The following is a 14,690-nucleotide window of genomic DNA, read 5'->3' as shown; positions in this document are numbered from 1 at the left end:
TTAATTTGGTATAATTTAGTGCTTTATTTTTATAATTCCCTTAATTATTCAAGTTAAACCTTGTGATGAATTTTTTTTCTTAAAAGTATTATTTCCAACTATGTTGTTTTTGAAATGTAGATATTTTATAATGTCATTGGCACTGTTTTCAGAATTGAACTGACCGATTGGATTGATAATCGATTTGGGTATCAGTCTGGAACAATGGATCGTATCGGTTGATCAACAAACCAATTGAATCAGGCAATCGGTCCAATATTTTTTTATTTTTTAAATAAATTATTCAATTGAATTGACTAAATTGATTAAACTAAGAATCGATGATCTAACCAATGCAACCACAAATCCGATTTTAAAAATCTTAATTGCTAATTAAAAAATATTTTAATAAAAAATTGACATAAATATTATAATTAAAATAATTAATCATACTAATTATTTATATACAATAGAAGGAGGAGAACTATAATTTAACCCAAATAATTTCAGTTCTAACAGAACTTCCTATTCCGTCTACCTAGTGTCTATGCCTCGAACACTATGTGTACCTAGTGGCAGAGCCAATTGACCCCACTATAAAACTTTGTTAAAAAAATTACTTTATAAAAGTTACTCAAAAATTAGTATTATTGTGAATCTATATTACAATATTGTGGCTAGTCGCATAAAATATATGCAACTTGTTTATTTTTTTACTTTTTATTTTTTTAAAATCAATTGAAATGATTATCAGCAGTGGCAAAATCAGAAAAGTACAATACATTTGATGTTATTTTGGTAATTGACACCTATACTACTTGGATAAATATTTTTATTTTTATTTTATTAATATATATTGAATTATTATTTTTAAAATAATATTATGCATTTATTTCTCAATTGAAAAATAATCTTAAATAACACTAACACTAAAATAATCTCTTGTAACTCATCAAAATTCAACTTCAGTTGATTGTGTGATTTTTCAGAACCGCCATTATTTCTTGATATCTAAACTAACCTCACCATCCTCTGCCAGTAGCTGCCTCAAAATTTCACCACAAATTGATTTTTTTTCTCAATTTTCCAATTATCCACTCATCTTTTGCTAAATCAAACTCTAAAAACCTAAATCTAAGTCTAAAGTTTGCTACCAAAAATTCCAAAAAAGCTCTCCTTTTATCGTATCTTTTGGTTGCTATTGGCTTTTGGGTGGTATTCTTTGTGTTGCCACCTTTTGTCATCTTTACCATTGTTCGCTATTTCGATGACGATGAATGGAACTCTTCGTGGCAACAAGGTGAGCAATGGTCATTCTAAAGTATTTTGAAGAAATAGTTTTTTTATTTATTATCTATTCCTTATGAGTAGGAAACAACCATTTTAGGGAATGCTCAAAATTATTATCACTTACATTTAACCGAATAGATTATTCTTTTAATCGAACTAAAAAATCACCTTCGAAAATTGAATAAATTATTCAGTCCAACCAAACATATTGTATCACGAATCTAACATAATCTAAAGGGCCTAATTATTAATCTTTGCAAATAAAGTTGCCCCAAAATAGTAAAATTGTTATATGGTTAAACTCTTCAGAAAATTTATAATTTAAATTCGCAGGAGCAAAAATTTACTGGGCCCCTATTTACAAAAGAGTACGTTCGGTTGCCATAAGTTTGGGGGTCCTGAGGGCTGAGGGACGGAGAAGAGCCCAAGTTGGCTAAAAATATTAGTAAGGTGACAACAACTTGAAGACATAAGGTAGCCCAGATTTTTTTAAAATAATAAGAGAGAGAAATTTGAAATTTCAGGTGGGTCAATACCATATTTAATGCAAGTCTGATGAAGTCAAGCACCTTCATTGTTTTCTAGATTAAAATTAATTCATTTCCAAATCACATTAATCCAATCTAATAACAATCTCATTACTTCATCTCCCTGATTCAGTGTGAATACTTCGACTCATTCGACCCGTGGCTACAAAGAGTCAGCAAATGACAGCAACATCTTTGTTGTCATGTTCGGTGCAATCTTGTTTCTATGATTCATTTTGTCAAAGCGTTGTGTGTTTTTAGAGGCTAAGCTTACTAAGGCTGCCTTTGGATTCCACCGCACCTGCATTCCGGTGAGATTTGCTCGGTTAATCGTGCAATCGCAGCTCTCCCGTTGTTTGGATAACAATAGTGCAAAAATCTCATCACAACGCAGTTCATTTTTCCCATTGCTACTTTAAGGGCTAGTGGAGATTTAAAACTGCGTTTAACAATTCAATTTTCATTCTTACCCTTTCCTTTTTCCTTTTCTTTTCTTTTAATCAACGCTCTTTCCTATTTTTTTATACGATTAGATTATCATTTTCTTTTTTAAAATTTGACAATAAAATAAATAATTTTATATGAATAAATATATAATTAAAAACCTAATTTCTAGTAATAATGAAACTTGTTATGTCTTATGTTATTATATTTTTTTAATTAAAAATTATCATTTTAGATACTTCAAAATTTGATCCAAGTATAATGTTACTATTTGTGAAAATAATATTTATCATTGTTATAAAAAATATTTAATATAAAAAATTAAAAATAATTATCATTTTATCTAATAAATAATTTAAATTAATTATATAATTCATTAAAATATTGGAAGATACATTTTAATATTTTATTAAATTAATTTATAAATTCATATATTTTAATAATTTTAAAAAAGTAAAATAATTTAAAAAAACTTCTATTATATATCAATTCTAATCTAATGTCCTTAATAGTCATTTTTTATTCTTACCTCACCGCTACAGCTACGTTTGAATCCAAACACACACTCCACCATTGTTTCTAATCTCACCGCTACAGTACCCAATCTCACCGCTACAGTAACTAATCTCACCGTCACCACTGTTTTTAACCTCACCGGAGGTAAACACACCGTCCATCCAAACTAGCCCTAAGCTTCCAATAACGGCTTCAATGGATGTCGGTTTGGACTACTGCTAGCAACACAGAACCTAAGCCAAAATAAAAATAATATAGAACAGTTCTAATTATTAGTAATTTAGTATGATGGCAGCTATGGCTTGAACAGCAACAAATACTATAGAGAAATTAAGTGGGATGTTTTAAATTCATACATCACTGGATGAATAGGATCAACATTTGTAAGAAAAGGACGAAAAAGTCCAGTCATTGTTCATAATGGCTGATGTAAGCCATTGTTACAGCAGTCCTACATATAAATATGAAACAGGCTTAGTTTCATTAAAACCGTAACTTAGTTTTGTCTTGCATATCCTTGAATTCCTGCTTCAGTACTTTGGTTTCCCTTTAGAATTAGTTTTACTTTGGTTTCCCTTTAGAATTAGTTTTCTCATCAGAAATGTATTTCTTTTTTTTGGTTAAATGCTTTTAGTCATTGAATTTGCAGAAGGTGGTATTGAAAATCATGACCATGAACGACGAAAAGACAAAAAAGAAAGCTATAGAGGCTGTTGCCGACATATATGGTAATAATAATCAAGAAAACACCCCCTTTTTTTGGGTCTAAATTGATTTGATGAAACATCACGTGTTTGGGTGATGAACAGGGGTTGACTCAATCGCGGCAGATGTGAAGGAGCAAAAGTTGACAGTCATAGGGGAGATGGACACGGTTGCCATTGCCAAAAAACTCAAGAAAATAGGGAAAGTAGACATTGTTACGGTGGGACCTGCTAAAGAAGAGAAGAAAGATGAAAAGAAAGACGAAAAGAAGGGTGAAAAAAATAATCAAAATTTGAAGCTTGTATTGTCGGCTTTTTTTATAAAAATAACTTTAAAAGTTTCATTATTTATAAAATGTCTCACCTTCAAAATAAAATACATTATTTATAAAAATATCTCACCTTCAAAATAAAATACGAAAATAATTTGTTTCAAGCACTAAATGGGTGGTGGTGCCAATAAGATTAGCATCAATCCATCGCATCATGTATTTACATGATTAGCATTTTGAGATTAGTAAATGGGTGGTGGTGCGATGATTACCATTTTGAATTAAAATATATATTTTTAGGTGGTGTCAATAAAATTAGTCGCCCGTATTGATACATGTATTTACTCGTTTAAATTATTTGTATTTTTAAAGAAAAAAATTAAAAATTATTATTTTATTAGATCACGCCAATCCAATAGTTTTTTGTCCCCTCCAACTTTTTTTTAAACCCAAAATATTTGATTTTTTTTTGGCAGTAACAGCTTTTTTTTAAAAACTCTCCCTAATCTTTATTTTTTCACCCACTCACCCCAATTATTTCTTTCTCAAAATAATTTATTTTTTTTAAAAAAAGTAATTCAAAAAGTTTTAAACCCAAAATAAACCTTTATGTTTTAAAAAAATTTTCTTTCTCAAAATAATTTATTTTTAAAAAGAATACTTCAAATTTTTTTATTTGAAGTTAATCTTTTTATTGCAAAATATTTAAACCCAAAATAATTATTTTAATGATGTTAATTAAATGTTTAATTACACATAAGAAAATCGAGATTCTAAATAGAATAGATAGTATAATAAAAAAATTTTGAGAAAGAAAGAATTGGGGTGAGTGGGTGAAAAAATAAAAATTAGGGTGAGATTTAAAAAAAAGAAAACTGACATTAGGGGCCAAAAATATACTGGTGGCGCCAATCATATTGATACCACCAGAAAAAATCAATCCTTGTGGGTTTAAAATAAAAAATCTGACACTAGGGGGGGGAAATATTGATTGGCACTAAAAAAATCAAATATTTTGGGTTTAAAAAAAAGCTGGAGGAGGGGGCAAACCTAATAAAATAATAATTTAAAAAAAATTATTTGGAAAAACACGAGTACTTTAAAAGAATGTATATGAGTATCAATACGGGTGACGCCAATTTCGTTGGCACCACCCGAAAATATATATTTTTTAATTTAAAATGTCAATTATTGGCGTGATGTGATGGGTTGATGCTGATCTCATTAGCACTATCTCATTTATGGTTCAAAACAAATCATTCTCGTATTTTATTTTAAAGATGGGTCATTTTCATAAATAATGAAACTTTTAGAGTTATTTTTATATGAATGCAATGCATACACTGCCTTTTTTACGTATCTGAAAAGAAAACTACCAGCTAATTAGCTGTTACAGCTGTTAGTATACAGCTGTCAAAACTGATCCTAGAGCACCGTTTCAACTTGCTGCTAACTCTCTTTGCTAACCTAATTCGCTGTTAACCACCTTCAGTAGTAAACAATTTCTCCCGTAACAATTAGGTCAGAAACGGAAAGACATTTTATAAATTATGAATCAAAACTGTCTAGAAATGGCCTTGATCCCACCAACTTGTTTTGACAATAAAAACCACCTTACGAAGCAAATTCAATATGTTTTTTTTGGTGAACTTGAATCAAGATCTGCATTCTTCTGCAGTTTCAGGCTTGGGAGGGACCTTCTGGCCCTCTGATGGCACTATTCCCGATTCTTGTTGAACAGGAACACAAGGTCTCCAAATTGTTTCCGTGCCTACATCCATGAGTGCAATGCCCTTTGCTTGCAAATGAGCTCTCATCTGATCACTTTTCAAGAAGTCTTTGTTTCTCCTCACTTCAGCTCGTTCGTTAATTAGACGAATCACATCATCTTCCACCAACCCCGCTCTCGTTAATGCTTTCTCCTTTAATTGCAGCAAAGCCTGTTTAGTAGAAATTCATCATCTTTAGTGTTAAAACTTTTACAGAAGGCACGAATCAGTAACATCATTTAATAAGTAAATCCCGTCACCTCGTTATAAGAGCAAGGTAGCTGCAATCCAAGAACATCCAAAATTTTCGTAACTTCTTTCTCAACCTCTTTAAGGGATTGAATTACCAATAATCTTTGTTGCTTTTGCTGCTTCTTCTGCCACATTAAAAGAGAAAATATATTTTCATCTTCCTTGGCGTAGACTTGTATATATATAAAAAAGAGAGTCACTAGCATTCGGAAAGATAAACAAATACCTTTAGCATGGTCAACAAATTGTTTACCAACTTCAAAGCTTCTAGAAAGGCACCAGTCAGTATAAGTGAAGTGCTCAAGTCATCTGACATTTTCACCTGGAACTCATTGCGGAGCTTGCTAATGCATTCCTTGGCGTCCGGACTAATCCGAGCTGGTTTGCCATCGTTGGGCATTTCTTCTTGTAGTTGCAATAGAGCATCTTGACAATCTTTCAAAGTCTGTACAACAAAGCAGGTAAGGATACTTTTCCGAATGACTTGAATCTAAACTAACTCCAGGTACATTTGCCTGGAGTCTGTAATTTAGAAAAAACTTGGGATCACAGGTCAACTCAGCAAATAATTCGGCACACTTTAGAGGAATTTTTAACCTGGAGGCAAATCTACCAGTAGCGCAAATCTAATCAATTATAGAAGAATATTAAGTGGTAAAAGGAGGCCACTATTAAAATATAGCTGAACTCCAAGAAATGGAATGAGGCACGCTCCTGCATCCATGACACCTCACAAAGTATACAAGCCCTAGACAATTGATACAAACAAATTTTAAGCCTAAAAGGCCAGATCACTGTCCGTACTAAGACATCTGAATTCTGACCATTATATGCCTATTGCAAAGTAAAATAGCAGTGAAATAAGCTTTAAACCTGATATATGTAAAAAACAGCATCTGATGCACCTTCCAACTGAACAACGGAGTAATTGAGAGGAGAACGATAGTGTGCATTTATCAAGAAGTATCGCAAAGCCAGTGGATGATATCTCTCAGTAATCTAGAAGAAAACAAATTATTTAACACAAAAAAGGAAGCTCGTATGAGAATACTTCTGCAACTAGAATCAGAGGGGAGGAAAATCAAATAAATAATTACCCCCAACTTTACCTGGCGAATTGTGAAAAGTTACCCAAAGATTTTGACATCTTCTCATTGTTATTAGTAACATGCCCATTGTGCATCCAATAACTTACATCACTCTCTTCGCATGCAGCACAACTTTGAGCAATTTCATTTTCATGGTGAGGAAAAATCAAATCAAGCCCACCTCCATGAATGTCAAATTTGAAGCTTAAATAATGTGCACTCATTGCACTACATTCTATGTGCCACCCAGGTCGTCCAGGTCCCCATGGGCTGTCCCAAGATGGCTCACCTGGCTTTGCAGCCTGAAACAATTATTAAACATCAGAATTTGGAAATTATGCCAACATTATATATGGCAGGTAACTGATGCAAATAGAATGGATGAAGAAATTTTGACATTAGAATTTGTGCAACAATAGTTTCAATGAAATGTTTCATAATTATTGAAGGGGGAGGGGTATCTAAATTGCAAGTCTTAAATTTTGGTTATCTGGTAATTAGGGTTTGTCATCCTTGTACTCTATGTAACCTAGAGTTCAGATGAATGTTGGACAATGAGACGCATCTCATGCAGATATGCTCACTGTTTTTTTTTAAGTTTCCATATAATTTGAGGATAAGACCTCCGTATCTAAATGTGTCGGACATAGGTGTTGAACACAAGTACCATAGAGAAAATGAAAAGTTCAGGTAACTTAGCCTGTACTTTATATATAGTTGCCTATTTAAAGTCCCATCCATAGAGTTTATGCGGTAGTTTTTTCAGTCAACAGCTAGACATTAGAAAGCAATGGTAATTTGAGTAATTTTTTTTATAGCTTGACCAGATTACGCACAGTACAGCAACTCTGGGAGGGGCAAATTTTAGAACTTAGATGAAAAGTCACAAGCATGAACACACTATAAATACCTACTCCTTAAATAAATTTAATAATAACTGAACCTAATTGAAGGGAGCTCAAGCACATAAACTAAAGGTCCACCACGATCAAGCCTCAATCCTCAAGATTTCAAAAGGAAAGAATCTTGAACCTATAGGCTAGACTCAGCTTGATTACATCCCTAAAGTTTACTAGTAAGTTAGTAGGTTTTGCACCTTCCATAATGCAAAGTCGGAAGGATTACGCTTCCTTGAGTCAACAGCAACACGTTCACCCGCTCTATTGTTTTCCAGCTTCTGCCCAGATAACTTGCCATAATTTGGGAATTTATCAACAGCAAAAAACACATCGCCGTCAACAACATATCCAAAGTCTTTGTTTATAATCTGCAAGATGAAATTATAGAGAAAGTTATGAAAGGAGTTAAAAAACAGCATATGAAGTATTTGCCTTCAGCCCTTCACACGTTATACTAATGCAATATATGTAATAAACTTCATGTTCAGCAGTTCAACAACTCTTAACAATTAAATTGGACAACTTCAGTTCAATATGAATTGGTGCAAGTTAAAAACTGCTCTTCTACTTCTTCATGATCAATATTAAAGGGAAGCATCTTAAATGCCTTCCAAGACCAGAGCATGGGTCCTTGCTACATCATTGATTATCATTGGGCAGATGTAGATAAATTACAAGTATACAGTACATGACAATGACATGCCCAATAATATCTTTTTACCACAATGATATGGTAACGATCTGAGAATATTACCAAATAAAACCCATTTAAATGAATCATACTTTTGTTAATGCAAATACATACATATGCACATTATGCATGCCTACATAAAAACATAGTTGTATCATGGGTTTTAAATGTGCATAAACCTAATTATACAAGGAAAATTCCCCTAAAGTAGTAATAGAGATGCAATAGTGAACTCGACCATAAATATGTGCACTACATTTTCCACAAGGGGGGAGAGAGAGATGCAAGATTGCTAAAGGCAGAGAGGAATCATGGTATTCATATTTCTACAAAATAAAACTAGCATATTCAGTAGGAAGGAAACCTGAGTTATCATATCTTTGATCTGCTCCATGTGATCAGAAACGCGCGGCTCATGTGTTGGAGAAAGGCACTGTAGATCACTCATATCTATATTATATTCTTTACAGTACCGATCACTCAAACTTATTGGATCTTCTCCAGTCTCATTGGCACGACGGATTATCTGCAAAAGTCCAATCCGTAGCTCTCATAATATGAGAAAGACATAATTGTTGTTGAGATAAGAGAGATGGACTATTAGTCAGAAAGTAAAAGTGATAAACCATTAGCAACAAGAGAACGCTTTCTGTCTACAACATCTCCAGAAAGAATGCTCTTAAACAAGTTCAAAACAGATTAACATATCAAATAGAAGTCTTTAAGCTCTTGTAACGTCAACTGTTGACATAATTATTCAATAAGCTCAAAAGGAGAAAACAACTATTAACTTGAGGTTTCAACTCCCCACCCCAATATTAGAAATACATAAGTTGAATGCATCAGATTCAAATGATAAGTATCCTTTCAACATAAAAAAAAGAAAATACGCCATTGCTCTCAACTAAAACACCAAAAACCAAAAGCAAAGAGCCACTCAAATAGAAATTCAAACCTTATCATCAACATCAGTAAAATTCCTGACATAAGTAACCTCATAACCCAAATGCTTAAGGTACCTGTATAATTCCAATAGTCAGCAACCAATTTTAAAAATAAAGGGGGTTGGGGGGAGAAGCATAATGGGTGTCTCCAAGACAAATTATACACCTGTAAAGGACATCAAAGGAAACGGCAGCACGAGCATGGCCAAGGTGACTGAAATCATAGGCAGTGACACCACAGACATACATGCGAACTTTTCCAGGGGTTTTGGGCTTGAAAACCTCTTTTTGCTGAGTCATGGTATTGTAAACAACAAATTGGAATTCTTGGGTTTCCTTCTTAGCCATTGTTTTAGAAGCTTTTTTTTGGTTTGTTTCTTGCTTTGAGGGATCCATGGCTTGATGCAAAAAAACCTAACCCTAAACAGAATTTGCACAAGCGTTATGTCAGATTTAAACTCCGTCCAACACCCCAAATAGCAGTGTAACATAAATTAGCAGCAATAACAGTTCACCATTTCCGCTAAACCGATGCCTTTTAAAATATTAGGATAAGAGAGAGTAAGATAAGATACAGAAAATCAAATATAGCAGAGTGATGCAGAAGCAGACAACACAAACCGAGCCATACCTCAAAATCTCATGACTCATTAAGTTAAGGGTAGAGGTGATCATGGGCCGGGCCAGGCCTTGATAGAATTTTGGGTCCGCATGTTAGGCATGGGTCTGGCCCAGCCCAAAAAGGGCCTAATTTTCTGCCCAAACCCGCCCCAGATTATACATGCCAATCCCGGGCTCGACCCGGCCCGTATTAAGTTTTTTCTTCACTTTGTTGGGACGGGAATGCTGTATTGGCTCTATGTTGTAACTCAGTCAAGTGATTGCAGCTACTAGTGGCCTTGTACTGCTGGTACAGTGAATGAGCCTGACAATGGCAGTTAGATTTAATGTGTGGGATTTGTATGTTGTAATGTTAAAAGACTTGCATAATGAGGTAAAAGAAATTATTTTGGAGGGGAATTTTTGGTTAAATTTGCTTTGCTATGATGTTTGGTTTCATGTTTAAAAAGGAAATAATCAGACAAAGGTTAAAATGAACATTAATAACAAATTTCTTCACTTTCAATTTTCATTTCTGTTGCCATTTATAAAACAAACGAAAACAAATTGAAACACTGAAACAAACAAAAGATCACCAAAAGATAGTAAAATGTAATCAACCAACCAAACGATCACCAAAAGATAGTTGAACAAAGCATAAAATAAATTTAAGCATTCCCAAAATCCATGATTGATTCAGCATTTCCATATGGGAGGCATTTCCATGATTGATTCAGCATTCCCTAAATCCATTTAGCTCCAATCAACAATTTTTTAGCTTAAAATACAACACAGATATGCCTTTTCTGAGCATATGGGAGGCATTTCACAGAATAAATAACAGACTACTAAATAAATAGAGACACATTTTCCCTTGACAACTATGAATATTCCTCTTAGCTATCCCACTGGGGTACCCGTATCTTTGAAATTTCATACTAATTTTATTTATCCAATTAAACTTCATTTTCATCTCAATTATATATGCTCCATTTTCTTCTCAATTAAACAATTTCGAAAACTTGGGAATGCATACAGAAGAGGAGGGTCGATGAAGGAACGTGGGGCTTTTGAGTTTTTCAAATTGGAAACTGTGATATTTTGCCTATTTTACTATTTCTAATCACTTTTACTGGGATTTTCTCTCTTTTTCTTTTACTATTTCAGTTAGTGGTCTAATATTGTAATTATGAAAAGCTAAAGCTTAAATAGAGAGTTTCTGCAGATCTGAAATGCATGTGGGTTACATGAAAAAAGACGATTAGAGGGAAAGGGAGATTTCTTACCTGCTGCAACAGTGGAAGCAAATGGCAGAGGAAACAGGCGACTGGGATTAGGGCTGATGAAATTTGGGGGAGACGAAGTGGCCGTCGGAGTGGAGACGGCTGTCCACGGCAGCGGCGCTGGACAGGTGGAGGTGGTGAGCGGCAGGCACTTAGGGATTTTTGTGAAGGAATTGGTTTGGGAATAAGAGGGAAGGGAGTATAGTACCTAAACTTTCTTTTTGGGCTTACCTTCTGGTTTTGGTTGAGTTGGGTGCCTTAAGTAAAGGGGCTTTATTTATTTAAGGTTTTGGCTAAAATATCCCAAGTTAAAATTTTGCTTGGACCGAACATCCTTGAGTTGGCTCAAAATTAGGTTTGGTTTGGATGGACGATTGACTGTGGTGCGGTGCATTTAGCTTACTTTTTATCTCACGCTACAGTTTCACTACAGTATTTAATCTCACCGCTACCACTGTTTTTACACTAACCGCAGCTAAACGCACCGCCTATCCAAACTCACCCTTAAATTTACCGCTTCAGGGGTTCCCACCGAGCGGAAGAAACAAGAGAGCAGGAGAGAATTAAAGGAAAAGAGGAGATTCCATCGCCTCCGTCCGAAGAGGAGGACGATCTCCGTCACGACCATGAGCAGGGCCAGAGTCAGAATAAAGACACCTCGTCGGCGATTGTCGTGCTAGCTCGCGCTAGCTGACGATCTTAAAAACCAGTTCATCAAGCAGATAAGAGCACAAGTTTTTCTCTTTTGCTTTGAAATCTAAACCCTAGATTGCTGCTTTCTGCCTATTTTGTTATCCTATTTTTTTCATTGTTTTTATGTTCTTTTAGATTACCGTTCTTTTTATCTTTAATTCTTTATTTGTATGTTCAGGTTCTTGTAGCTGGAATATTATTGTAGCGATGAAAACGCGCGTAAGTATATCAACAAAAAAAGGTTTTAGGGTTTTATTTACTTATTTGTTCGCATTAAGAATGTAGTCAGTGGGGAGCTAAGGGTGAGAGGGCTGCACTCAAAATAGAAAATTTTACATTTTGGTTCTTAAAATTTTTTAAAATTTTAAGTTAATGAAATTAAATTGTACTTTGATCTCTATAAAAATTTAATTTAATTCTTTAAAAATTATAAAGATTAAAATAGTAAAATTATAGAAATTTCTTTCACCCCTAGATGTAGTCGTGCTTATACCATCCTCTAACGCCTCTAAGCTTGTAGCCTTGATTAGATTTGCTGCATGGAAATGATTAGTGCATATACCATAAAAAGGGTTTAACTTCAGTGATAGAAGATTTAAGAAACTGGGCTTGGATTTGGTTATTAAGTAACTTATGGATGAAGACAGATAGTATGAAAATAAGTTTTAGCTGATCTTTTGAGGAATTAACAACTGCACATAGGTACGTCGTCGAATCTTTGAATTTTGTAGCTTTAAGTGAAAGGGCAGTTTATCATAAACTCTTGTACAAGTGAGAAGCGACATGGTAAGAGCTTGTTAACTAACTCTCCAAATTTCTCTTTGTTTCATTTATCTTGACAGTATTTGTTTGTTAAAAAAAGAAAAATGTAGACAGGGGCAGTGCCTTCACCGTGCCTTGTAATTTTCTCTCATTTTCAATATTATATCAGAACTTTTGAAATTTCCATTGAAGAAAGTAGAACTGATGAGGATGGTATTTCATGCGAGTGGAATTAATTGCACGGTATAGCAGCCAACCAGTAAATTAGTTAGGTTATAACTTCAAATCTGTCACAAGCATTCACCTATGGAACCCTTTTCCTTATTCTGCTGCACATGCAGAAGGGATTGTCGATATTTTGTTGTCTTTTCATTAAAAAGCTGTAAAGTTTTTAAGCTTGCAACCTCTGCTATTTTTGTCTTTGAATTAATTAATTTATTAATCTAAATTAAAGGCTAAACTGTACAGGAACTTTATTTTTTTGTAAGCAATAGATAAAGAGAGATTGTCTTGAATAGAGATGAAGGTGATGAAGTACAGCAGGTACTTATGACCGGTCTCAGCCTTGATGTTTTCTTGGTGCAGCCAGTTTGTGCTGTGCCGAACATCTGAGAGGTTGTTTGACCGAATGAATAGGCAATCTACTACTTTCTGATTCATTCTCCATTCTTATAACTCCAACTTAACATCAACAAATGATTTTCGAAAATTTCATCAACTAGACCTAGTATTTTGAGCTTATACTTTGTCTTTTGTTCTCTTTCCCAATGTTATCAAGGGACAGGAAATCCATGTCCCTAGCACCAGCATAATGTGGCTTTCTTTCAGATGGAGATTATAAGCACCTATGTCAAAGCTTCTTTAGTTAGAACTTACCTTTCTATAATCAATATATTGAAAGAAACGTTTTCCTTTTCTTTCTTGGTGAATTAGAACAGCATAGCTAGTACAGTTGAGCATGATATTGTTTGATAGTTCTTTGAATACTTGAAAGCTGCAGGCGGTGCTGTTTTTGGTTGTCAATAACAGCATCTGCCTTGATATTCGAATTTCTGAAACGTGTAGCTATAATTTATTGTCGTCTGAATATATTTATATGATTTAAAATAATTTCCCTTTACTTTCTTTTCTCTGGTAGCTATTGTCCGGATTTATTTTGAAAAGAAAATCAAATTTCAATCATTAATTTTTTATCATTATTATCAAAATGTGCTTATTAATTTAGTATAAATATTTTTCCTCTTTATCATGAACTATAATTGAGGCATATTGTTTTATCTATTTTTTTTTCAAATTAAAAATATAGTTTACTTTTCTATACCGATCACAAATTGCACATTATTTAAAAAATAATAGAAATTATCATTATTAGGTAACAATAATTAAAAATACATAATTTAGCACATGTCACATTAAAAATTAGTATATATAAAAGTATGAGTTTGGAAAAAATTTTGAATCGACGAGAATACTCTTTATTTTCGATCATATTACTAAATTAATATTTTTTAATATTGACAAAATAAAAATTGAATAGTAAAAGGTGAAGAGTATGTTGGAAATGGTACAAATATTTTAATTATGATTTAAAATTTATAAATATTATTAAAAAAGTATTGATCTACAATATATCAATATTTTAATAAGATATTCGAAAATTTCTTTTTATTATATTTGAGTTACTATATAAATTAATATATTTTAGTTACATTTAATAATTTGAATAACAAATTAAATTTTAATTACAATAATTAAAAATATATTATTTAAAAAATTAAAAAATTAAACGTGTAAAATCGCATACAACATATGTACCATTAAAAATTAGAATTTATAAAAAAAAATCAACACATTATATTCTAAAAGACCTTTAACTAAAATTTTAACTTGTATAATATTTAAAGATAAACTTTAGTATTGTTTTAATAACTTGATAAAAATAACTCTATTTATTGATCTTAATATTTTTAAAACAAT

The 14,690-nt window shown here is 32.9% G+C and overlaps 2 protein-coding genes across 2 annotated transcripts; one reads left to right on the top strand and one right to left on the bottom strand.

Moving 5' to 3' along the window:
• The first annotated feature begins 3,198 nt into the window (after positions 1–3,198).
• LOC107944597 (heavy metal-associated isoprenylated plant protein 39) lies at positions 3,199–4,280 on the top strand. Its single transcript, XM_041107436.1, has 2 exons — positions 3,199–3,484; positions 3,566–4,280. The coding sequence occupies exons 1-2, from the start codon at positions 3,424–3,426 to the stop codon at positions 3,871–3,873; spliced, it is 369 nt and encodes a 122-aa protein (XP_040963370.1). The 5' UTR covers positions 3,199–3,423; the 3' UTR covers positions 3,874–4,280.
• Positions 4,281–5,249: 969 nt separating this feature from the next.
• Positions 5,250–13,833, bottom strand: LOC107947014 (cysteine--tRNA ligase 2, cytoplasmic). The gene is given in 11 exon segments (XM_041107435.1): positions 5,250–5,672; positions 5,762–5,875; positions 5,980–6,198; positions 6,627–6,752; positions 6,863–6,876; positions 6,879–7,143; positions 7,938–8,108; positions 8,796–8,957; positions 9,387–9,450; positions 9,542–9,795; positions 11,262–13,833. Coding segments are annotated over 10 exon segments (1,650 nt in total). The 5' UTR covers positions 9,772–9,795; positions 11,262–13,833; the 3' UTR covers positions 5,250–5,387.
• Positions 13,834–14,690: the final 857 nt, after the last annotated feature.

This window comes from Gossypium hirsutum, chromosome D12 (genome assembly GCF_007990345.1).
Source record: "Gossypium hirsutum isolate 1008001.06 chromosome D12, Gossypium_hirsutum_v2.1, whole genome shotgun sequence".
Taxonomy (NCBI): Eukaryota; Viridiplantae; Streptophyta; class Magnoliopsida; order Malvales; family Malvaceae; genus Gossypium; species Gossypium hirsutum.
Note: the sequence above shows the minus strand (reverse complement) of the source record. Positions and strands in the feature narration are given on the sequence as shown.